General features: G+C 38.0%; 2 protein-coding genes across 6 annotated transcripts in view; one reads left to right on the top strand and one right to left on the bottom strand.

Annotated features, from left to right (window-relative positions):
- Positions 1-23,665, top strand: part of LOC111263982 (uncharacterized) — a 29,870-nt gene that overhangs the window by 3,861 nt on the left and 2,344 nt on the right. The window contains exons 1-5 of one of the 4 annotated variants that reach the window (XM_022839535.2): positions 5,696-5,800; positions 6,085-6,265; positions 12,493-12,571; positions 16,447-16,557; positions 16,960-17,022. In XM_022839535.2, the coding sequence (XP_022695270.1) occupies positions 16,515-16,557; positions 16,960-17,022 (106 nt within the window). In that variant the 5' untranslated portion in view covers positions 5,696-5,800; positions 6,085-6,265; positions 12,493-12,571; positions 16,447-16,514. Of the gene's footprint in view, positions 1-5,691; positions 5,801-6,084; positions 6,266-12,492; positions 12,572-14,881; positions 16,002-16,446; positions 16,558-16,959; positions 17,023-23,665 lie in introns of those variants that run through there. The other 3 variants (XM_022839537.2, XM_022839538.2, XM_022839539.2) reach the window with 3 other exon arrangements.
- Positions 1,993-10,779, bottom strand: LOC111263981 (uncharacterized). Of its 2 annotated transcripts, none has more exons than XM_022839534.2 (4): positions 10,494-10,779; positions 9,303-10,179; positions 8,667-8,796; positions 1,993-4,957 (listed from the first exon to the last, which is right to left on the bottom strand). In XM_022839534.2, exons 2-3 carry the CDS (start codon positions 10,173-10,175, stop codon positions 8,698-8,700), a joined length of 972 nt encoding a protein of 323 aa, XP_022695269.1. In that variant the 5' UTR covers positions 10,176-10,179; positions 10,494-10,779; the 3' UTR covers positions 1,993-4,957; positions 8,667-8,697. The 2 variants fall into 2 exon arrangements, with proteins under 2 accessions (XP_022695269.1, XP_022695268.1); XM_022839533.2 differs by having other exon boundaries at positions 10,643-10,779.

The raw sequence follows: 23,665 nt of genomic DNA, 5'->3' as shown, positions 1-23,665 counted from the left end.
AATTTTCGTAAATTCCCTACCATGCTTACGACTATTTTCTTATAGGAATCTAGTCATGCATTTACCGGCCGGTTCGGGTTATTGAAATGCGAAAATGTCCACTAGTGCCGAAACCGATTTGCCAGCGTTCCAGTAAACATAACTCACATACCAAATACTTGAGCTGGCCCCAGAGGCGGCGCTACCTACATAAAAATAGCGCGGATTGGAAAATAGCATACTTTGGATTGTGACTTGCTTACCAATTTCGATATTTAGAGACACGCTGGGAAGACACCAGCAGCGATGCTTTCGATGGCACCGTACCGATCCAATCAGTCAACGCCATGACGACGGCAGAAACGTCGCTGACAACAACAACCGTGTCGTTGTGCGATCTGAGACCAGTGCACTTACAGCGTACGTCGAACTACATCGAAATACACTCTAACACAGCATTAAGAGGGCCCTACGAAACCATTGTGGCGCTTGGCGTAAAAGGTAGATATGACCACTAAAGGTGTCAAGAAGTATGTAACAAGAAAAGCGCTACAAAGAATTATGTGCCAAGTACCATACTGAGCTACTAATAAAAATCCGCAAATATACCTGCAAGACGTATTGCGCACCTGAGCTTTTTGGTGAGAAACCACATAGTTGATGTTACGTCGTGACGCACGGAGCAAGTCCTTTTGTATATTTATGGCTAAAGAAACATCAAAGTTTATGGATTGAGTTTAATGTAATGTTGAACTAACCGATACAGTGTAATCCTATTTTTAAGGCTAAAGTCGTTTAGTGCCTGCAATAGGCATTAATTCCTGTGACACAATGGAAATAAATCTCGAATAGATGGGTGACTATGAGACATGGGAAGCTGAAATTAGAACTCAATTTATTTGAAAAAGGCACGGATCTCAGTCCGGTATTGAACCAGAGAGTCCGTGATCTGAGGTGTTATACCAACCAGATACACATCAATTTGCCTTTAAATCCCTCGTACTATATTCGTTTATGCCATTCGTAGACTTTGACATTTAATCAAGGACTCTGGGATTTTGTCTATTATAGCCTTTGATTTTGCTGCCTTAACGTGTCAGTTAAAACGACATTTACTATTTCAAATTATTGCGCGTTTTAGCGCCGATTTGCTTTCAATTCAGGAACTTTCCGAGTTCCTTTGTTTTAAGCAACTTGTAGTTGCAAAGTACAATTGAAAGCGGCACTTTGTTTTTTCATGAATTTTCATCAACACTATAATTGTCATTTCTGTTTGCAAATTCTAAGGCTCTACTTTTCATCCAGCTGAGCATTTATGTATTATAGGCAGAATCCGCAATAGGTGGAGAAAATGATTAACATATTTAATCGTATATCATGTAAGCAGATACTACTCATGAATGGAGCTATCATAGATGATACTGATAGCCGTACGCTACTTATTCATATAAATGATTCCAACAGGTATCGGCAGGTTTTTACACTTTAATTAGTGTCTGATACTTCTAGCGAAAAAAAATGAATCAATGTAAAAATAAATATTATTTATACTGGATAACGTTTAATATGGATAACAAAGTGCATCCCCTGTCTACCGTTCGGAAAGGTTGAAACCGAAGCTCGTGTCATAACAACAGAGTGTTTCGCAGAAATCCCTTAAACCGGTTTCCTCCACTTTGCAACATAGGTATCCCTATAAAAATGTAACCTCAGAAAACATATATCCTGTGTTTAATGCAATATTTAACATAGCTATCTACGCGCGGTAAAAAAAAGACAAGAAATTTGTCAAGAGATTTGTTAGGGGAACATTGTTTTCGAAATGAAAAAGATGCCTATCTGAAAATCAACGCATTTAGATTCATAACGCTTAACATCTATTTGCTTAACGGAGTCTGCAATAAAGAGAGTTAAGAGAAATGAAAAGTATTTCTTTTGAAACAGTGTTACGTAATTAGAGGTGACACCGGAAGGAGTTTCATTAGTTAACCCTACATTGATAACATTAACCCAGCTTGTTTAAAATATTATTTTTATTATATTTATAACAAACTGTCTTCCAATTAAATGGAATAGATACAAGAATTTCTCTATACAATTATCAATATCCTGAATTATTATTTATCTAATAAGTGAGGACACAATGCCGAAATAATGGGCCTGCTGGTAAGTGCGAATACTCTGCCGTCGTATTCTTTGCCATCCACACATATTTTCTAATTATTATTATATAGTTACTTCACTACTTTGTTTGCTTAATACGTTTACGGGAAGTTCTGTTGCTATCAAAGCCAAGTTTCTTCACGTCTCAAAGTTAATGATATCAAATTGACCTTTTGATTTGACTCACATTACCAAATGTCTAATATACATTTGTTTTTGACTTTTGATAAAACAAAACATCGATACTTGTTTAGAAATAGTTATATTCTGTGTTTTTCCTAGTTTTTAATGAAAATTGCACCTTAAATTCCGGCCAAAGATGGACTGTACCCTTTATTGGTCAGTCGATGCGCTCAAATTAAGTTCCTCAATAGATTTATACGCGAGATTACCGTTTAAGCTGATGGTGACGTTCAAAAGTTGTTGTCCTTTTAGTTTTCAACACGTCTAATATATGAACCCTACATATATCATCAAATAAAGAGTTTAATCTAGAATTTTGTCTTGGATATCGTATTGGATATTTTTTTTGATGTTTTTGAGAGTTCTTCTGAGTGGAATAGATTCGGTGTAGGTACGTTAGGGATAGGTTATTAATTTCGACTTATTAAAACGGCTTCCAAAAAGATAATGTAAAGCATATCGATTTTGACTACATATAATTGAGAAGTGCATGTACTTCATATTGGTGGGTACATATACATATGTGTAGTGGGTCGTCAAAAAAGTATCGGCCGGTTTTTAGTTAGTGGGAATTTAAAGTCACATGACACATTTACCTAAGGTAATATAAGTTGCGCCAAGTCGGCGTTGGTGTCATTTCAAAGTCAAGATGTGACAGTAAGAGTTGAAAAACACTTAGAGTGTTTTTATTCAGGCTTAAAATAGGGCACTTTGAACATGAGTGTGATTTCTGCAAAAATCCGCCTTGGTTTACAATTTTATTATGATAAAAAGGCACAGACGCATTAACCAAACATGATCCTGAACTGTCGCGTCTGTAACTGAGCTCTGTAAATTTCAATATGAAGGATGCTCTTCGTAGTGGTCGACTAATCATCGAAAAAGTTAATGAAATTAGTATGAAGACTGAGCATGGCTAATAACAGAAGCTTTATAATTGGGTGCCACACGAATCAATGTAAAAGAATTTACTCGATGGTGTTTCCATCTGGAAAACTCTTCAGAGATGCAACGAAATTGAGTCATTTTTAAAGCTGTGCTTTTAAATTTTTTCATACATATACAAGTTATATGTTTAAAAGATGTTGCCCTTTTGTTAAAACATTTGTTAAGCACCAATGGTCGCGATCTGTATGATTGGGGAGCACAATAAAGCTAATAAATCGCTTATTTTTTGTTGTCAAGGTACAATTATGCATAGAATATCTTACAGGTGTTCTGATACGATAAAATTACTACCAACTGGAAACGTTCATCCATTGCATAAGTTTTCAGTGGCCTTTTCCAAAACAAATATTATAGCAACGACGGTACTATTTTTGAAACATTACCTTTACGGGATTTTGGAACTCTTGTATAGCTTTTTTCACTAGCTAAATAATAAAAAATCTATCTGTCGTTTCAACTTGGCACCTCTCCGGAGGCAGGCAAAGGCTGTGGAACGGGTGGTTCAGCAATTGAACACATTTTTTTTTTAAATATGCGACAGTTTGGTTGACAGTAATACCAAATCACTGGATTGATTAGAACCAATCTTCCGAATAACTTTCATTGTTCTTCTCGCTAGCTAACTCATCTTCGGCGGAAAAACTGTTTTATATGCAAAGTGGCGAGCGACGTCAGAACAGGCTTTGTTTTGAATTTAGAAACGTTGTTGTCCGACAGCTACAGGACGAATAGTTCGCCTTCCAATCTTCAACGATCCACAGATTCCTCCTACCAGCCTCTCGCGTGCGATTATGAAATTTATGCTTCTTCGTAGGTTCACACAATTGTCTAGCTCGCCTTTTTTAGGTCAACCTACTATATGTTGCTGATTCGATATACAATGTTGCACGTATATCACGATTTTTTATATTTGGCCTATATTGCTTGACATTGTACTCCTTCATTTTCCGCGAGCGAATAGAAGATTTATCTAGTACCAACTGCAATAGCTTTAAAATACTCCTATAAATTTATATCGATGTTCGACGAAATGATATGGTTAAAGCTCAGAAACTTTTCTATTATATTGCATTTATTGTAATGTAACTACCTCTCTGGCAACAGCACCCCTGAATCTGCTGCTTCCAAATTCCCTTATTCCCTAGCATTGAAATTCAACTAACTAAACAGCACAGAGAACTTGTTCAAGTAGCCAGTCCTAAAAACGTGAATATACTCAGCTGTGAAAAGTTCTTCCTCTACAAATTATACAATGTAAGTTAGAATGAGAATTATTAGCTGATATTTTCTAAGATATCTTAATAGTGCTGCCTGCCTCCCATGTGCGCCCAGCAATGCTGCTAGAGGTTTTTTACACTTTATGATACGAGTACTTCGTACCCTTCAACCCTAACGTCTACTGGACACTACCATGAAAACAGTGAAGAGCACGAGCGCAGCATTATAGCCGCGCAACTTTTTTTATCTGAGTCTATCCACTGGTATCGTTGACCTTTTTGATAGCATTTTTCCTCTCATACAAGATATCTCTTCCTTCGAAGTTTAGGTCTTTAACGATTTGATGTATTAAATTATAGTTGCCATGCTACCTGTATCACCTTTTTATCTCGTGAAACAAATCTTCAGACAAAAATCCAGAGTCGAACATGCGACCAGTGTATGATTTTTTCGCTCCCGCTCTTGCCTGTCAGTGAAAAGAGATTCAAGGCGCTTAATACTCTAGTAATACACTTTAACAATAGCATATATACACATGGCTCTTTTGGAGTCTTTCTTTATTTGATGATATTTTAGAAATAAACTAATCAAATAATATATATATATATATATATATATATATATATATATATATATATAGTATCATTATTTGATTATATAATAGGATTATTTAATTTTTAAAATATTGCAAGGGTATAGAGATGCGGCGTGATCCATGCAGCTCGTGTGTTTATGGCTCTACATATAGTCGTTTTCCAATAGTATACAATACAGAAACAATTTGCTCAGCCGTTATAAACGACTACGGAAGAATTCTAAGGGACATTTTGTGTCAAGAAGGTAAAAAGTGAGAGGAAATAGTCTTGTACTATCTTGTTCGTTGAAGTGATAGAAAAATTCGAGAGGTTTACAAAAAGCTTTTGTGCACTTGATTATAGAAAGGTTCATTTTTAGCTATTTTTAGTGCAGTAATGAAAAGAGGATTAGGGTTGATAAACTCAAATGACGAGGACAGCTAAACGCAGGGACGTATTACCGAAAATAGATCTATTGCAGTAAAGCGGATTCTTCACAGTTTGCCGCGGCATTATTACGGTCTGGCTGCTTCGCTGCTACATTCTGACTTGACCTCCATGACGTAGCCATGGCACATTTGAGAGAGCGTTTTTGCCTACAGCGGCCAACGGGCGGCAAAGGAGCAGGCAATGTATAGATCGAGTCTAGGCTAAACGTTCCCTACAGTACATACACAGGTGCCTATGCCGTCAGACTACACGGAACTAGCCCAGCAGACCCTAGTTCAAGCCAGGTAGGTCAGAATGTGTTCAAAATATGTCGATCTGCGCATGCGCCATAGCGGAACATAAGTTCTTTGTCAACAATGGGAGAGACCACATTAGTTCTAAATTGTTGTTAAAAAATTGATCCAGCATTATTTGAAAAAGGCTTAGATTTTCCCTATTATTTTTCTTTTTATATATAGTAGCTTAGCTTACGAATTGCAAGCGGAAATTTTGTATGCACATTTCATAAATCGTTGTTCCTGTTACCTGTTCGTTAAAACGGTTTAATTTTTACTTTGTGTGAACGTAGAGGCGTACCGTCTGTGCAAACGTTAAACACCCGGATGTGCGATGATAGCAGTGCTAACGTAACCCGAAAAACTCTTGACAGATCGACAATAAAAGGCAGAGTTGTGTTCCTATTGCGTTGAGTGTAAACGAGACCTGGAGAAAGTTGTAATCTTGCACCCAATAAAAATATTGCTTCAAGGGTACGCTGTCCGCATTTTACCATGTCGATTAAAAAGCCTATTTATTTATGTAGCCATTATGACAGTGGTTGAAAACCAGTTTTGTCATGAAACTTATATTGTTACTGGATCGCATTAGGTTCAGAGCTTGACACTCATTTAAAATGAGTAGAAAATAGTTCTTTAATTATACGCTAACCACAATGGTACAGCTGCATCGTTTTTACGAAATATATATATATACACATATATATAGTGCTACTTAAAGGATGTCTATCGAAAACATTTAACCGAAATCCGATGGTGGTAGTTTTGTAAATTATAGAAAAACACGAATCCTAGCATGTGTATGAAACGATTCTCTTATTTACTAGGACTTTGTGTTAAGAACGTTGATTTAAACTCCAGGTGGTTATTTTTTATAAGTTAAAAAATGCTGATGACTATATATTTTCGCAATTGAAGAAAGAAGCTCAATTCTACGACACTGCACACAAAATGAAGATAAAGCATTTATCGCAATTCATGAATTCGCTATGAATTCGACGAATTTAGTTGTTTGTTTAGTTTAAAATGCATCTTGTAGTGCAGCGTTTCGTAAACAGCTCCCGCAAGATGACTTAAGTAGATAGCAATTTACTCACGACTAGCTGACAGCGTTGACAGCACTCATTTTCATTTTTGAGCTCAAGCGAAGAACAGGTGAAAATGTATTAGAAAATACAAGTTTTTAGAAAAAAAAAAAAAATTGTAGGGTACTTCAAAAGTTTCAACCAGCATATATGTTGCATAAACAATACACATGGTAAGATATTCAAAATACAATGTTGTATCAATTGGCTAGTAAAATGTTAATTTTCTTCCCGAAATCATGTGTAAAATTAGAGTTCAATAAATTCTATATATAGTCATCCTTTGGAATCGATTTCGAAATACAATCACGCTTTATCATCGCATAGGCAGTGGGCACTGGCAAGGTAACATGAACGTCCATTCAATGTATTCGATCATATCCATAAGGAAAATTCGATAAGTGTTCTTGAGTTTTCGCCCCCCTAGGAGACTGTTAGCGTAACAATTGGATAGTATGGAATTAATACGCTAGTATATTTAGGAGAAAACTTATTAGAAATGATACTCTTGACAGTTCTCAAAAAAACGAATCATTGTGCCCTCTATTTTCGACAGTGTTCTATTTTTAAGGCTATTCTCCGTTCGTGATAGTCGTGGAGGGCATTTTTCTGTAGAAGAATAGTATTAATGAACATAATTGCTACAGATAAAGATAATTACCTGAGAAAAACAAAAATCTCTTCAAGTCAATGACCAAGCAGCCTTTATTACGGCTATACGTGCATCGTTGGATCATGCCTTATGAACCTAACTTTACCTTTGCTGCTAATCGGATCAACGGTCTAAAAGAGACGGCGTTCGTGAGCATTCGATCATTTTGATCGAAAATAATGACAACTACGATATTACAAAATTAGACAGATACATTTTATTTTATATATGTGGCTAGCTAGCAAGTAGTACAACTACAGAAAAGCTGGTGCTAGATAAAAATTAGCTAATTTCTATTAGCGATAACTTGCGCTCGACCAGTGTTTGTGCACAAATTTCAACCGTATATATAGTAGACTTGAGAATGATTTCTAATCGTTAAACTTGGAAATTTTCAATCTTATAACAACTAAAACTTGTAATTTGAAGAACGAAACTGATTCATGCTATATACATCTACTTGTTCTATTATGAGATTCCATAAAAGCTCACTTGTGCCCTTAAGTACCAAACAGAGATGAATTTATTAGAAATGCATTAAAAACTGTCAAAGTATATTTTATGACATATATCTATGTATTATTCAGTTTGGAATGTCTAGGATTTAGAAGGTCAACTAAATAGCTTACGAGTCGGATAAAATAAAAATATTGTAGTGGGTTTATCGCGATTAAGGGGGCTACGGTGTTATTTAAGCTTGGCTGCTAATTCTACAAGCCATACGATGAACGTATCAAACGTCAACGATTTCAGTTTCGCCATTATACATTGTTGAAATTGGGCGATAAAGTAAAATAAACGTCAACTTTTTGGTTGTGGCAAAGTTAGAACTTAGCACGAAGTTAGAGTGTGTCTGTGTCATCCACAAACTCCGGAATTTGTAGGTCAAGATGATTTTGCTTGTTATTTCAGTTTAAATGCTGAATAATATGGTAGATAGATTAGAAATAAAACGACATATTTAGTGCAACGGCAGGAAATCTATCTAAATATGATTCTGGCAAACGCTTAGTATTCGATAACTTATTTCCAAGCGCCCCTGCGTTTCTAACCTAAAATTTTAAGGAAAGCTTATCGTTTGAATGCGTTCAATCTTCACACGTCAAGAGATAGCATTCGTATAGAATTTAAAGCTTACATTTTTGGAAAGGATTCCCGTGTCCTCGTAATCAGTAACGATCAGCATTACCGAATTCAAGCAGTTCGTAATGCTCTTCTTGATATTCCTGCCCAGACCTCACTTCTAATTTCTCCACGATTTCAATAACCTACACGAGAGTAGAAAACACATTATGAAAAGCTTTAAAAAAGGTCAAGTACATGATGTAAAAAAATTTCTTGCCAGTTAGACAGACTTCATTTCACATCTGTTAAGGTGACAAGAGATATTGCGTTGAAGGGCAGATTTAACCATGCGATGCATTTGCAGCAGGGGCATCTTAGTACCGCCTATATAAGTCCTAGATACTATGCTATAGTGCCATAGAGTTAGTATATCAATATGCAATGCTTCTACAACGACTATTGTTGTTGACCTTCTTGACTAATATCAAAATACTTTGTGGGATGTTTTAGGGGCATGTTTAAAACGTGTGTTGCGCAGCTAAGTTTGCTTTTTAGTGCAGTAATTTGTCATGTGTGAAACAAATACCTTTTGAAACTGTCAAAAGACTTTTGGCCCCACCACATACTAACTGAGGAATGCAAGAATTCGATTTTGATCAGTAGAAGTTGTTGTTCAATAGGTGCAAAAAACTACTAGCAATTGACATACCGTCTTAGCAGCCGCTATAGTCTCTAGAGCAGCATTGACTTTTACCACGACGAGTGGATCGGAACTACTTTTCTGATTTTCGAGTTCTGTCTGTATTTGTCGAAGTCGGCTAAGTAGCATAGGCAGCAGCTCCGTCTGTATCGGAGCCTGCTTGGCGGGCGTAAATTTATCGTTCTTCTGGGTTCGTCGCTTATGTTTGAAGGTCTGCTCATTACATGTGTATTCATTTAATTGACGCATTGTAGTCATTTCGTGAATTTTGAGAACAGTTAGACGTAACTCGTCTAACGCTTCATCAAGCTTTACGCACAGTTCGCCAGAGAAAACATGCGACTTGCTTTTAATTGTAATCATATCTCCTTGAACAGAAATGTCAGGTATCCTTTCAAGAACGAGCTTGAAGAGATGCTCGTTTCCCTCACAGGTCTCGTAACAGACATCCCACATATGCTCGTATGTTACCTTCAAATGACGAGAGTGCTGAGTTTTTATTATCACCTGGACGGCTTTACAAGTCTGCGCTACAGCTTCGACATTAAAATATAGTTGGTCGATATCGGTGTAAAAAAAGAAATTCATCAGCTGATATAGCCAGCCCGGAGATTTTACAGGTTTAATGATTCCCTCTTGACACAAAGCCTTTATCGCTCGATTTAGCAAAGGCAGACGTAGGTTGCCGCGCGTGAATTTCTGTTCGAGAGATTCTTCGTTGAATATAGATTCGCTACGCTGTCGGGTAAAGCCAGCGATAAACTCCTTCCAAAGGTACATCCGATTAGTAAATTTACTCGGACCAGTTTCGAGAGAATCGCATTCTTCGAGGAGGATGCTGATCATGGCCTCGTCATTCCAGATACTTGCGGTATTTTTCATATTTCTGCAAAGTAATTGGGATAGCGTTTCTGAGATAACGATCTGCTACAGTTAGAATAATATGCATTCATCGACTGGCTTTCAACTTTTCTTTATTTTACATTTACTTCTTTATTTACTTTAGCAGCAATTATAAAAGTTTTGCAATAGAATAGTATGTTAACAAAATTTCATTTTTATGGTAAATATAATAAAGATCAACTTGAATGAATGAATCCTTATTCTCTGTAATATCTGATCTATTTTTATCACACATTTCCCAATCCTTCGGGCCACTTAATTCTGTAAAAGTCACTGTGTAGGATGCAGTTAGGCTACCAATAGTAACAGTCGCTATTCAGATCGCATCCGCTGTATGAGTCGTAGCCGGCATGATTTGCTCGCATCAATTCCTTCTTTTACTACGTCAGGAACGAAAAACGATGATGGATCCTGTAGCGGTCGGGGAATAATGAACAGTCACTCACCACAGATTGAAGCTCACTCTAAGATTTCGTGTACTTGAAATTCAGCTGGCTGTGCACTCGAATCAAGCTCCTGTTCCAACTGCTTAAAATTTGTGATATTTACTAGGTAGAATGAGTCTCTCATTAACGTGACTATGACATGTGCCTGCAGCTTTGTGTCTAGCAGGGCAGACGCGATGTGCGTGCATACGCAAGACATATCTATTACCTATATCAATGAAGCTTGCAAAGAAGAATCTCAATGAGTCCTACCTGCTGACCGTCAACTGAAACTCGTATGAATCGACACTGACCTCGTCCTCACTGATACAATGTGTCAATGAATGCACACTGTGATTTACAACATGGAAATCATTTAGCGATAATTTCATATTTTTCGCGCGAATTTAACCAATTTCATTGGTAACGTTAATTGATTTTTCATGCCAACTAGATTCACACAGACTAGCTAGCGAATGTAAGTAGGGGCAGAATTTATATCACAAAATATATCAAAATTAGGACAGACAATTATAAAGCCTATGTCACTTTGTCGATTTCTATACGCAGTCATTAGGACCTTTTAATATTTACAGCAGGAAATATTGCTTAGACCATCATGCAGTTAGTTTATTACACTGTAGAATTATTCAGCATTCAAGTAGGCAGTGTAACATGAAATAGCGTAGCAAAAAATGCCTTACTAGATATTAACGACTACAAGCGAGAACTAACTCTGTTCTTAAATCGAACGAAAGGAAGCTCTGTGTTGTCCTTTTGTAAGGCCCCAATAGTATGTTTTGCTCTGATGAGGAGAAAGCGTCCTGAATCACGAGAATGACAGCGTCTCGACAGCCAGTTTTTGGACGGCGTGAACCTTAGGTCACACATAACAGTATCTAGCATAGAGTTTTCGAAGTACCTTAATAAAGCGGCTCCGCTTACGAACAAGAGTAAGGATTTTGAATAGCAAGGAAGTCCTGTTTGAAAGCACACCATAATAAACAGATAAGCTGATTTAAAACGCGATGTCCTTATTGCAATACCATTAAAAACACGATATGCATCTGACACACGTTCTTGACCGGTGCACCATCTACTTACTCTCTTGTACAATTACCATCTGCCGCTGAGCGTCAATGAGGGTAGCATACTTTTAGATCCGGGTAGCTAATTTAGTTAAGGAAAATAAATAAAAAAAAAAGTTAAATGAATTTCTTATATGCGCATTAAGAAACATTAAATTGACCTGAAGAGTGAAAAACACGATAGGACACTGAAAGGATGAGCGCATGTTACGTTATTAAAAATACGTAGTAAACACCGACAAGTAAGATGAAAAAAACGATTGAATTATAGTTTTGAATATGCTATGTAATATTATATCGTTGTTTCATTTCTGCGGTTCCTAGATAAACACATTTTGTTTTACTTATTCCCGTTGTAAGGGTTCGAATATATATATTTGGCTTTAAGAGTCATTGATACAGTGAACCTCGTACCCATATAATACACTCTATCCATATAAGCTACCTTTATTTTCTACCAATTTATCTGCAGCACCTCGAAGATTATATGACTTGACTAATCCTGGAAGATATCTGCACTGATAGGAACAGCCTGAAAAATACTCATAGCTGGCTAGGTATTTTATTCTCTTGCCAAGTTTTTTGCTTCACAGCTTTCCAGAAAATGTAACATGGCTGAAAAATATGAGACTTGAGACAAAGGCAGGTCTACGAATGTGGTGCAAGTAGATTAATCAAAAATACATATACAACGATTTTTACGATACATTATTCACAGTGATGGCTGATTATCTAATGTTTCCATGCTGTCTGCAAATGGCGCACGCTTTGTTGTTATTTCAGAATTGGTGTAGTGACTGGTCTACGTTCGCTTTCGCGTTGTCGAACACAACTTGTGCCTCACTGTTCCACGATTACAGTTGTAAGTTCAAGCCCTTATAGAAAATTAAGTTTAAGCTGAAGAAGATGCGAATCTCTAGGCCCCTAGTAAACTTAACTAGAGTAACTGAATTTGTTTTGAGAAATCAGCCCGCCAAGCTTTTTTGGCCTGTTGCTGTGCCCTAATGAATCAGACCCGTCGGGGTCACTGCTGTGAGTAGAGAGATATTAGAACGGCGAAACTAATTTTTTTTGTTTTTAGAGTAAGAAGAACTAGAGAATTGGAGAACACACTATACGTACTTGTGATTAGCCTTACCTCAACTTCCGGTGACTCGTTTTTTTATTAAACAAACGTTGAAAATAGCATATATATATATATATATATATATATATATATATTTATTTATTTTTTTTTTCTGGCTTGGAGGAGTGCAACTTTTGGCCATCACGTCCGTTATTGTTAAACGCATCTGTAATATTTCAATATACATATATTTACTTGTAAATGGCTGAAAGGTCAACCTAATGAGTTATGGTGTGGCTTTGTCATTTGGGAGACCGATTCATCCATAGGTTATGATGATCATTTTCATTGGGGGTACGTAAGCAATATATCGTTTTGCCTCATTTGATGCCTAAAGAGTACACATATTCTATACGCATAAATACTAGGAAAAGATTAGTAGTATGGCTTGTTTGGGATGGGCCGACTATCATTCGCTGAGATTTGTCGGAACAAACAAATAACGATCCATAATCATAGAGCGTTAATTGTACCCTTCTATATGAATATGAACATTATCAACATGGAGTTAGCCCTATGTATAATTGAGACTTTTTTTTTGTGTGAAATATTTGCGCCATATCTAGGTGTTTGTCTCATAGAAATCTGTCGGGTATCTTTTTACGGGTCTAGGAAAAGCCAATGACAAAACGTTCTCATCTAAGAGACATCATTGCATTAGCTATTTCACAAAGTGTACATGATAGGCACAAGAAAATGACAGAGGTACTTCAAATATACAATGGAAATGTATGGCGCTTAGTCGTGATATTCTGTTTGTGAGTTAAATAACAACAGTCGTATCAAATCTGACACATGATTTAGCTTCGTAAAAAAATAAGTTATGCAACATATTTATAGGAACGTTAGTTAAAGTGAATCTATACATCTAATGTACGCTGCACATAAACACACACGCATAAATATGTAATAGATGTCTAGTTTCCTGGCTCTTAACGACATGTCAACCGTGTTTGATCTTTATTTCGGACGTTATCATTGCGTCGTTGTGCCCTCTGTGCTTATGCAGAGCGTTCCAAAGGTTCGCAATGGGGGTGCGAAAAGCTCGAAAGGTCTTAGCTATGGTACTTAGTCCGATCTTATGTTCGCTAGTAACTTACGTTGTAGAAAATAGATACCAGTCACGCAGTGAGATACGTTTTGAATGCGCAATGTGGATTTCTATATCCGGTTCGACACTCGACAGAATTTCGGATAGTGGCACCGTATACGTGTACTGTAAGCTTATGAACCACGATCATCTCTAGAAAATTCCGCGCTGCTTATCATAAAATCCAACATGGATTCTTTATACATACGGCGTCCAGTTCTATTTACTGTGAAACTGGTACTGGCATATTACCTTAATCCTCGCCAAAAATAAATCGCTTCTCTGTACCACACGTATGAGGCCAAAAGTGCTTCAGCGATGTCGCATCCTAAACATTAATTTCTTCTATATTATATTTACTGCTTACACTATCATCTATTGTAGTTGTAACACTTGAGCGAAAATTGCATAGTTACGCGAATCGTATGACGACGATGATTCTTACCAAAGTCAACAAAAAAAGACGCAATGAAGTATAGTAAATGATCTATAAACCAACAGAGCTGTCAAGGTACGTGATATCCGGTGTCGGCCGTCGTAGCCTAAAGCTCCATAGTGGCCTGTACTTGTGGAATGTATATATTCAATCGTTCAATAGTGGAAGTAAGTACTTGGCTGAAAACGGTGAATGAGGAGGAAAACACTTCGTAGCAGGTGGTACCCTCCCACCACTGGTTTTATACCCCCCATTATGTCCACCAATTAATTTCGGCTGCTTTTACTGAAAGCTAGTGATTGACTGCTCATCTATCTGTGCTGTGAGTAGTTAGTATGAACATACAGCGGTTTTCAAATTACTGATTCACAACAGTTGGTTCCTGAATCAGATGCGTTACTAGCTATTTGTCGCATAAAAAATTTCGACGACTCTCATGCAGTTTAGGCCATTTCGGGTGACATCCCATTGTTAAAAGCTTATCTAGTAGTTAATTCGCACGACTCAAGGAACTCTTTACAAATGTACCCGAGTCTGCCATTTTGTACTATAAACAACAATAGCACTCTGGTATCGATGATAATGGGTGTATGAGATCTCTATCCGTATACGGCCGACCACTTCTCCGGAAATTAGATCCGGCTGAAATAACCTTTCTCACTAATTGTTCCTATACTGCAAGAGACTTATACCATCACTTTCGCTCGCTTTAGGCAGTGGAAATTTTTATCAATAGCATCCAGCGGTAATAACGGACAAATGAAGAAAACTGCAGGTTGGCACAGGGATTGTTGTCAGTCAGCCAGCGCTATATAAAGCTTACTTTAGTAGAGCATCGCATACACGGTTGGACGATTTCATAACGGGTCGACCTGGACATCCGAGGTGCCAATGTACACCAGAAACAATGTGTTGGGTAAATGTGTTACTGGGCAATACTAACACATGATAATAAAACATTTCGTACAAAACAAGATATGTATGATTCAATCGGTGTTGCTATACGTATGTGCCAGGTAAACTACCTACTAAATCAAAATACCAAAAAACTTAGCGATGTGCAGTTCTATTCATCAGTGTTCTAAAGAGACTTGAAAAGCTCTGAGTATTATCACTATTAGATCATTTTTTAAATGTTACGTCGATCACCTGAGTCTGTCAGCACGCGTTCGTTCAACGGCTACAGATGTCTTGCGAACCGGCTATAACGCAAATAGTTCTGTTAACTTCATAGTGTCAACAAATGGATTAACTTAAGGCAGATTACGGCTACCAATATCATGAGCACGGATTGTTTCGATAAGAAAGTTGAGTGCAGGTTTCGTAAGATGAAGTCAATTTACACGTTATTCTCTAATCTTACACGGCTATTTCAAGCAGCAGTTGCGAGTAGTAGGGCGTTTTAGATAGCTTAGGTTTTAAACCGACTGTAAAAACGCCGTTATCATATTTCGAAATAGTTTCAATATCTATTTATTTATCTGCCCATTGATAACGTGGTAAGAATTTATATATGTATATCTGAAACCTATGCGCTGAGTTATGAGTGCGCGAAGTGCTTGCTGCTGATCAACCCGATAACCTGAACAGCAAAACTTTTTACATGCATTCGAAAATGTTCGGCGAAAATCCAAGTGCAGGTAAGAAAGTGCCCAGAATGTTTTTTTTTTTTTGACATAAAGCTCACACCTCAGCTTATCAAATAAAGAAAAAGCTAACCAATGTTATTGATACTTACGGCAGCCTATTTTATTTCTATTTTAATAAAATAGTAATTTAGTGCTGAGGAATGTAGAATCTAAACGAATTCAACATTGAAACTTGGAAAATATACGGGGGAGGCGTACCGACTGCAATGGAAAACTCGAATTATTTATCTAGCGAAAACTAAAAGGTAAGAAGAGGTGTATTCTTTAGATACATGCACGTATCCCGGGCGCTGTGCTGAGATTGGTTTTGTCGCAGTCAACTTTGTTGAAACTTTTGGTTTCTATGGGTGTTTTCTTATGCAACGTGCGCCACATGTTTCCACCTGGAATTAGTGCCTAATCCGACAATTGTTTACTCTTAAATACTGTGTAACAGATGACATGACGTTCATTTAGCTCCAATAACAACTGAGGAAGATTGAAAATTCTGCGGGAGCTGGTATAATGGACAGCGATTTCTTTTGGAGACGCTACTCGCCTAAAGAACGTAAGTCTTTTTTAACGTACTTTGTTCAAGCCTTTTGGGTAGAGCTGTTTTTCTAGGGTCTATATGTGTTAGCTTTGTTGCAGACGATTTTGAGTGTGGATCGATGCTGAATTGTTTGGGACCGACCAATATGAAAGGAAACAGCTAACGAAGTAAAATAGGTTTTGTAGCTTGGATTCGCGAGGCGAGCAAATGCATGTTATATTACGCTATTGTCAGCTAGGATCATAGTATTACATCTAACTGTATTCTGGCTTTTTGTTTTTGAAAATGGCTTCGGGAATCCGTTATGGTTATACGTCAATGGCGGCTAACACACCCACTAGCGGTAGACTCGAAACTACTTGTACAAGTAAGAAAAAATGTTGACATAACTAAGATTGTTAGTGTATTTATTTTCAGTCGACGGCTACAGCGAAGATACACTAAAAGGAATCACTGATGACCTTCGCTGCAAAATAAAAGGTGTGAAACTATTGCATATTTAAAAAAATCCATATGTATATATCTGGTTAATAATGTTCGCCACTCTGCATCATATAATCCAGGAATTATGATGTAGCACTTTTTCGATCGGAAAATATAAAAAAAAAAAAGACGATTTTCAATTATCGGTGTTATTTAGATACGAGCACTTTAACTTAGTCTTCGGAATTTTTTTCAACTGTGCAAAAATATTGCTAAATATATATTTTTGCTATTATTTATATTGCTAACTACATTTGCAAAATTTACACGCGCCAGAACAACATTTCGTAACACAGTTTTCTAACTAATTTCTATTTCGTACTGTTCTCCGCTTCGAATAACGTGAACTGTATTGCACATTTTACTGATTGGGAGCTTGATTGATGCTTAGTCCTACCGGGAACGACTAAGAGTTTATATAAATTAAAATTCATTATAGGCTGGTAAAGAACAGGTAAATGGTTGTTTAAATTCGTCAGCATTCTATACCACTTTGTGTTCATTTGATTGTTGCATTACAACTGAAAACGACGTTGGCATAAAATGTTTTTGCTGGCAAAGCATGGTTCAATAAGCCGCCAATATAGTATAACGAAGACAATGACAGACGTAGAGGACGTTTAAGGTAGGCGTAAATAAATTTACAATGAGAGCTTGCTTAGTTCATTCACCATGAGATGTTCAAATATCAGGGATAGCCCATACAACGTACAGGGAAGGGCGAGTGCCCCTTTTAATGAGAACTTTTATAGATTCTCTGTGAACGCGATACACAGCACAACCTTTCACACCCTTTCGATAGCGTGCTTATTAAAGGGTTCTTTAGTGGCCCACAACGTTACTTCTGCTCAAGTAAAAAACTAACGTATTGCATTACCCCGTCGTCGAGCCGAGAGGGGGTTCTATTGAAACTATCGCATTCTCACAGCGCAACCTCATTGCTTCGGTATTGCGCCTGCTTACTTCAAATCCAAATTCATCAACATACGTCTTGTATCTCTTGAGGCTTAGCAATGCTCGCCAAGGATGCCTAGTAATAGACGAGATTGTTGGCCTAGAGAAGGAGATTTACCCACCGAGTCGTTTCTTTACCTCTCTCGGTAAGGACTGGTAACTTTTTTGCTTATTAATTTTTTTTAGGTCTGTTTGAGTAACACAATTGACGAACAACTGGCACCACCAAAGCGTAAGTCTATCTTATATGAGCCGAGTGTAGGGCTCTGCTCAGATGGTTCCTGTCGAGGCCACTGCCCACTAATTCTGAATTGCTCTCTAAGGCTTTATGACGAACAAGGCCAGATCCTCATTTAACAGTACTATAGGCTGATAGGAGAAAGTGGCTAGCGCTACCGAATTATCAGGTCCGAGTCACCCTAGTTAGGTTTTCCACCACACCAGACGAGCTAATTTTTTGCACAGGGGCATGTTCTTTCTTGCACCTTCTACACCTGGCCTCAGACCATAGTTTGAGACAACTTTGTTTCCCAGACGAATCTTGTTCAGGTAATCCTTCTCCTTTAAAACTTCCTTAAGCAACACTTTTCCTTCATTTCAACATTTGCGCTATGGAATGATGTAAAATATGGGCCTCTCGCTCCGTAACCAAAATAACGCAGTATATCTGTATTCCCGAAACACTTCATGAGATGAGTAAGCACTATACATATCGCCAGTGTAGAAAGAGCCATGTCATCTGTCTTCTTTCTACATAGTACACAGCTGCCAGGGTCTTGGTTCCTGGCATGTAAGAAGCATCTACGCTAAAAGATAGGTAATTTTTTTCGAGGTGTGGCATTCGCTAAGGCCATGATTGCGTTTGAGCTATCGTTATATACTCATATATCGTGCGTATATAACGTACTGACATGCTGTAGTGCATTGGATTGATGCTAAATGCTAGGACTTGGTGATTCTGCATAGAAATTCCTTGACCGCAGTGGCCATAGACTCTGGCAAGATTTAAACGTAAACCTCAAAGTGTGATTCGGCAATTATCATTAGGAGCTTCCTCTTCGGTTCTTTAGGACGTAAATGCTTGACAGAGTTCTGGCTATTTCCGGAGATACTCTGATTGCTTTTGCCTGTCTGATGCTGTATACTCCTCGCATTAAGTTATCCAGCTGAATTCCCAAGTGTCTTGCCGTTTTAACAAAGCTAATCCTCTTATTACTCAGTATTAGCATGGCAGGCAGACATTTCTTCCTGCTAATGAGTAACATTTTTTCCGGCTTTGTGGGGCCCAGCGATAATTGATTAGTCTTTCATCCATATTGATATCTGTGTGAGCGTTCGATTTGCCTAACCCTGCAGTCCTTCGACTGGCCTTACCTGCACAGTAACAGCCCGGTCATCTGTTGTTAGAAAGAAACAATTGTTACTTTCAATAAGAAATCTCTTAAAGTTAGAACTCCATCTTATGCCAGGATGCACGGTAGCGTGCTTAGTATGAACCCCTGTGGGACCTTAGCAGTCAGAGTCTTACCGTTAAGCGCCGACCTATTCTGTAGATAGCTGTCGATCACAGGGATCAGGTATAAAGGAACCTGCCCTTCCTTTAAGCAAACAAACACCAGGGAAAGTTCTCAAAAGAATTTTAGTATCTAGAAGAATCGTTAAAAATAAGTTTCTCGAATCCATTGTATGCTCTCACTTTCTTGGCGCTTTTAAGGACCTTATCAATTGCAGACAACCCGGATTTTTTTTTTAATCCAAAGACATTTTTTGACAGGAGTCTCTTTTCTTTTGCTACTGTCGTAGATCTCGGCTTAATGATAGCCTCAATGCCCTTTGCAAACGTCCCTTGTAGCAGATAAACCTGTAAGACCCATTTCTCTTGGTAATTCACTTTATCTTTCTTTCTGATCACTTTTTGGAAAGCAGTCCAAGCTAGGGATATGCGGACCATTATTAAAAGATTATTAAAGGATCCTTTAGTGGCCCGCAACGTTACTTCTATATAGTCATCAGGTTCAAGAACCCTTTAAGTGCTATGGTGACTGTAGCCGGGATTCAACCCAGTTTAGGAGCCTTGCTTGATTCGTGCACCTTTCTGCAACACCTCTTCTTGCGTAGCCTTATCGTGCTTCAGGTTGTTAAACTCCATTGTACAAGAGGGGTCATGGTAACGAGTCGATAACGAAATAATTACCGTCAGTTTCTCCTTTTCAAGCACAATTACCGCTTACTTTTCCTTTGATTAGCTTATAGGGTCGAGTGCACAGGCCGTCCTGTATATTTTCTAAGAACTCTTTCCAACAAGTCGAATTTCTGCCTTAATAAATATTAAGGCCTCTCGAATGCCTCGCTTTTTGCCTGTGTTCACTTAGGGTAGCCTGCAACGCGTTTTTTTGACTTTCTTCTAACGCGATTGCATTCCTGCCGCTGTGCATGCCCTGACTCCACTAGTAGTTGCGTTTTTATTTTTGATTAAGTAAATATGAATTTCCTACATCACAAAACCTTACTAGTTGTTGTAGGTCCTACATATTTTGCGGGACGCCATGTTTCTGTGTTCAACGGTTTATAGCTGCCACTATTTTTCCCCTCTAAGGTGCATCAGAGTGGAAGCAGGTGTTGCTACCCCACTTGTGTGTTGCGGATGAACCATGAAATCTACAGCGTTGCGATTATTTAGATCTTCTTCTTCGTTAAGCAGCTATCAACAGTAAAGGTAGTCCATCTATTCAACCTTACACATCATAAGGTTTATAAAAAATTGGCATGAAAACTTTCTTAGCAAGTGGTCTATTTTGAGCTGTTAATTTACATTCGCCTGTGAGTTTTCGCTGCGATTACTATGCGATCTCTGTGTATTATCGCCAAGTTTGTAGAATGTGTTGGACGGTACGTGCCACTACAGTTTCTGTATCTAGCCTTCTAGAGCTTGTACCAATGAGTCATAGCAATAATGTTTTTCCATTGTGACTGTCCTGCCGGGGTATTTAAAGGCTTTGTGCCCCATCTCTTTAGCATCACGAGCAGAGCGGCACTGTGACCCATTGGGTCACCTAGAAAGCGGTCCGTCTTAGGCATAAGTTGCCCTCTGCTAGGATGTTGTTTGCCATTACATAATTTGTGAACGGGACCACGGCTAACCAACAGATAGCGGTGCTCTTCATTGCTTTATTGACAATGAGACAATTTTTGTCAATCTCGGTGTAGACAGTGCGTTCCCTCCGCGTCCCTACTACAGATTGATGATTGCTGGACACTGAGAATTTAATCTAGAATTTTACCTTGGACTACTGCTGTTTTTCGTCCAAACCGATAAAACTCAGTAATGATTCATGATCCAGAATGACCTTATTTACCTGGATAGTGTCCCTAGGCAGACGCATGATTTTTTGAGGCACCCTAGAGCGGGTCAGCTTAAAAAGCGTGGCAAATGAAAAGTTGACAACTACTGTTGATAAGTACTAACGCCGAGCGGTAGGGATATGCGAGATATTACCCAAGTAAGGGAATTGCTGCACTAAAGAACCTTGATATGTAAAAAGTGAGAGCAATATATTGGTGTGGTACGTTCACCCTTCATTGTTTATTTTGTAATTTTTCAGCAGACATCTTTATCAAGAGTTTCCATGAACGTTAATCGTTATCTAATTACCACTATATGCTTCAGACAAATTTGTGATGAATTATTAATACATTTGAAATCTTTGAATTATCAAGCATTTTAAAAGTAACTTATGTGTCGAAAAGTATCTAAAACTTGGTTAAGCATGAGAATAGTCGCTGAATTTAGCTGTTACCACCGTAGAAGTTTGATTGAAATTTTACGGTATACGCACTTCACGCTAATTATGGTACAACATTGGCTAAAAAAAAGCAAAAACCTTCAAATTAGCTGTAGTGAAAAGAACTGTTTAGGATTAGAGTATCTATTGAAATTGACGAATTCCAAACTCCCTTCCATTGACAAAAGAAAGTCTGTGGATCCAAAACGTAGCACTCAGGAAAAAAAATTAAATACGCTATACTAAAGTATGTCTGCACGTTTTTTCCGTGGAACTTCCCCAAATAAAAATGATAAGTCGAATGATCACACTATATACTATCCATTGGTTTTACCGAAGGTTTGCTAAACCGAATTATAAACTTGCCTCAGTTATCCTTTTCACAGTTATTTCCGCCAAGTTCAGCGCACGTGTGCAACCGCTTTTGGCAGTCACTGGAAGACTCCTTAAACCCAATCGTAGATTGAGCCGCCTTAACTATGCTCGCATTTTTGGATATCCTCAATCGGTTTAAAGCTTTTTTTGGTTGTTTTTTGAGCTTTGAAAGAGGCAAATTATGACAGGCTAAATATTATTAAAAAAGCCCTTGAGGCGACACAGGCAAAAGTGATTCGAGCCATCGAAGCAGTACAAGCGATGCAAATAAAGACGTGCAAACCATCATGCATATCGTGGTGAACCCATGACTTTCATGATTTGTTCTCCTAGAGCGCAGGACAGTTTCGGCATACAGCCTTACGAAATCATAAACGTGAAGGAAATTCCTTGTTATGCTTTTTATTGACAGCAGAAATCCCCGACATGAATTTACAACGCCCCATTCCCCAATAGTAGAAAAATATGTTGAGTAAGAGGTAGTTTTTGACCTACGTCTTGCAGTTCTGCTTAGTGAGAGCTTGCCTTCTAAATTATCCTTGACCGATTGTGTTTTTCCTATGTTATATTTTAACAACTGTCTTTTCACCTGTATACATAAAGCGTGAAAGAAAATTCAGCTCCATTACTTGAGCGCGTCAACATTCTCTCGAAACAACTGCCTCGTCTTCTAATAAGCCTTCGAGATAACCTCTACAGTCTAAAATGTGTAATTCGTCTGCCAAATTCCTAAGGATGACTAAATGGCTCTTCGGTAGACGCTTCCTCATTTTCGTCTATATTCGCTTCTACCATGTGCACCCTTTAGCACTTTCTTTTCATTTTTTTTTTTATAAAATTTTGGAATCTACAACTTGCACCGAAGTAAATTTGTTTGTGGGAAATTTTTCTCTCAAAAATTAGTTTTAATCCTTAAAACAGTGCCTGTTCGCTAATTGCCATGTCTCGTGTTGTTTCGCGTTCTTCACATGGACGCCCCTGAAACTTTTAGAATACCAGTAGCACCAAGGATGTACTCAGTGATAGGTAAGCTGAATGTTAGCTTGATTACCAACAAGTATACAAGTGCTGCTGGACTCAATAAATCCGCGGGCAGTCTCGGCCTTTGGAAACAAGTACAATATCCATATGAAATCGGTGTAAGCACTACTTGTATAGCCCAATCGATTTAAACGCGGAGAGTCTTCTATCATTCGTTTGAGCTCTCTTCTGCATTCAGCCTTCGCAATGTTAAACAGGCTAAGAAGAAGGTCACCTATAATGACAAGAATGAATTCTACCGAGTTCCCATGAATTGGCCAGTATACACCGCGTTGATTTCTTTCTCAGAGCTAGGTGACCTGTTAACTTAGTAAGGAATGACGAACAAAAATATATCTTCATTACCTCGGAACATAGCTACGCTTGATCTGAGGCTCTTTGAAACTTTGGAAGCGCTGGTAAACACTGCCGAAAGTGTACTTGCCTTCTACAAACTACTCATCGTGTGCAATGTCCGTGCTGTCCTCAAGAGTTTTCATATATATATA

Source organism: Varroa jacobsoni, unplaced genomic scaffold (assembly GCF_002532875.2).
Source record: "Varroa jacobsoni isolate VJ856 unplaced genomic scaffold, vjacob_1.0 scaffold_808, whole genome shotgun sequence".
Taxonomy (NCBI): domain Eukaryota; kingdom Metazoa; phylum Arthropoda; class Arachnida; order Mesostigmata; family Varroidae; genus Varroa; species Varroa jacobsoni.
Note: the sequence above shows the minus strand (reverse complement) of the source record. Positions and strands in the feature narration are given on the sequence as shown.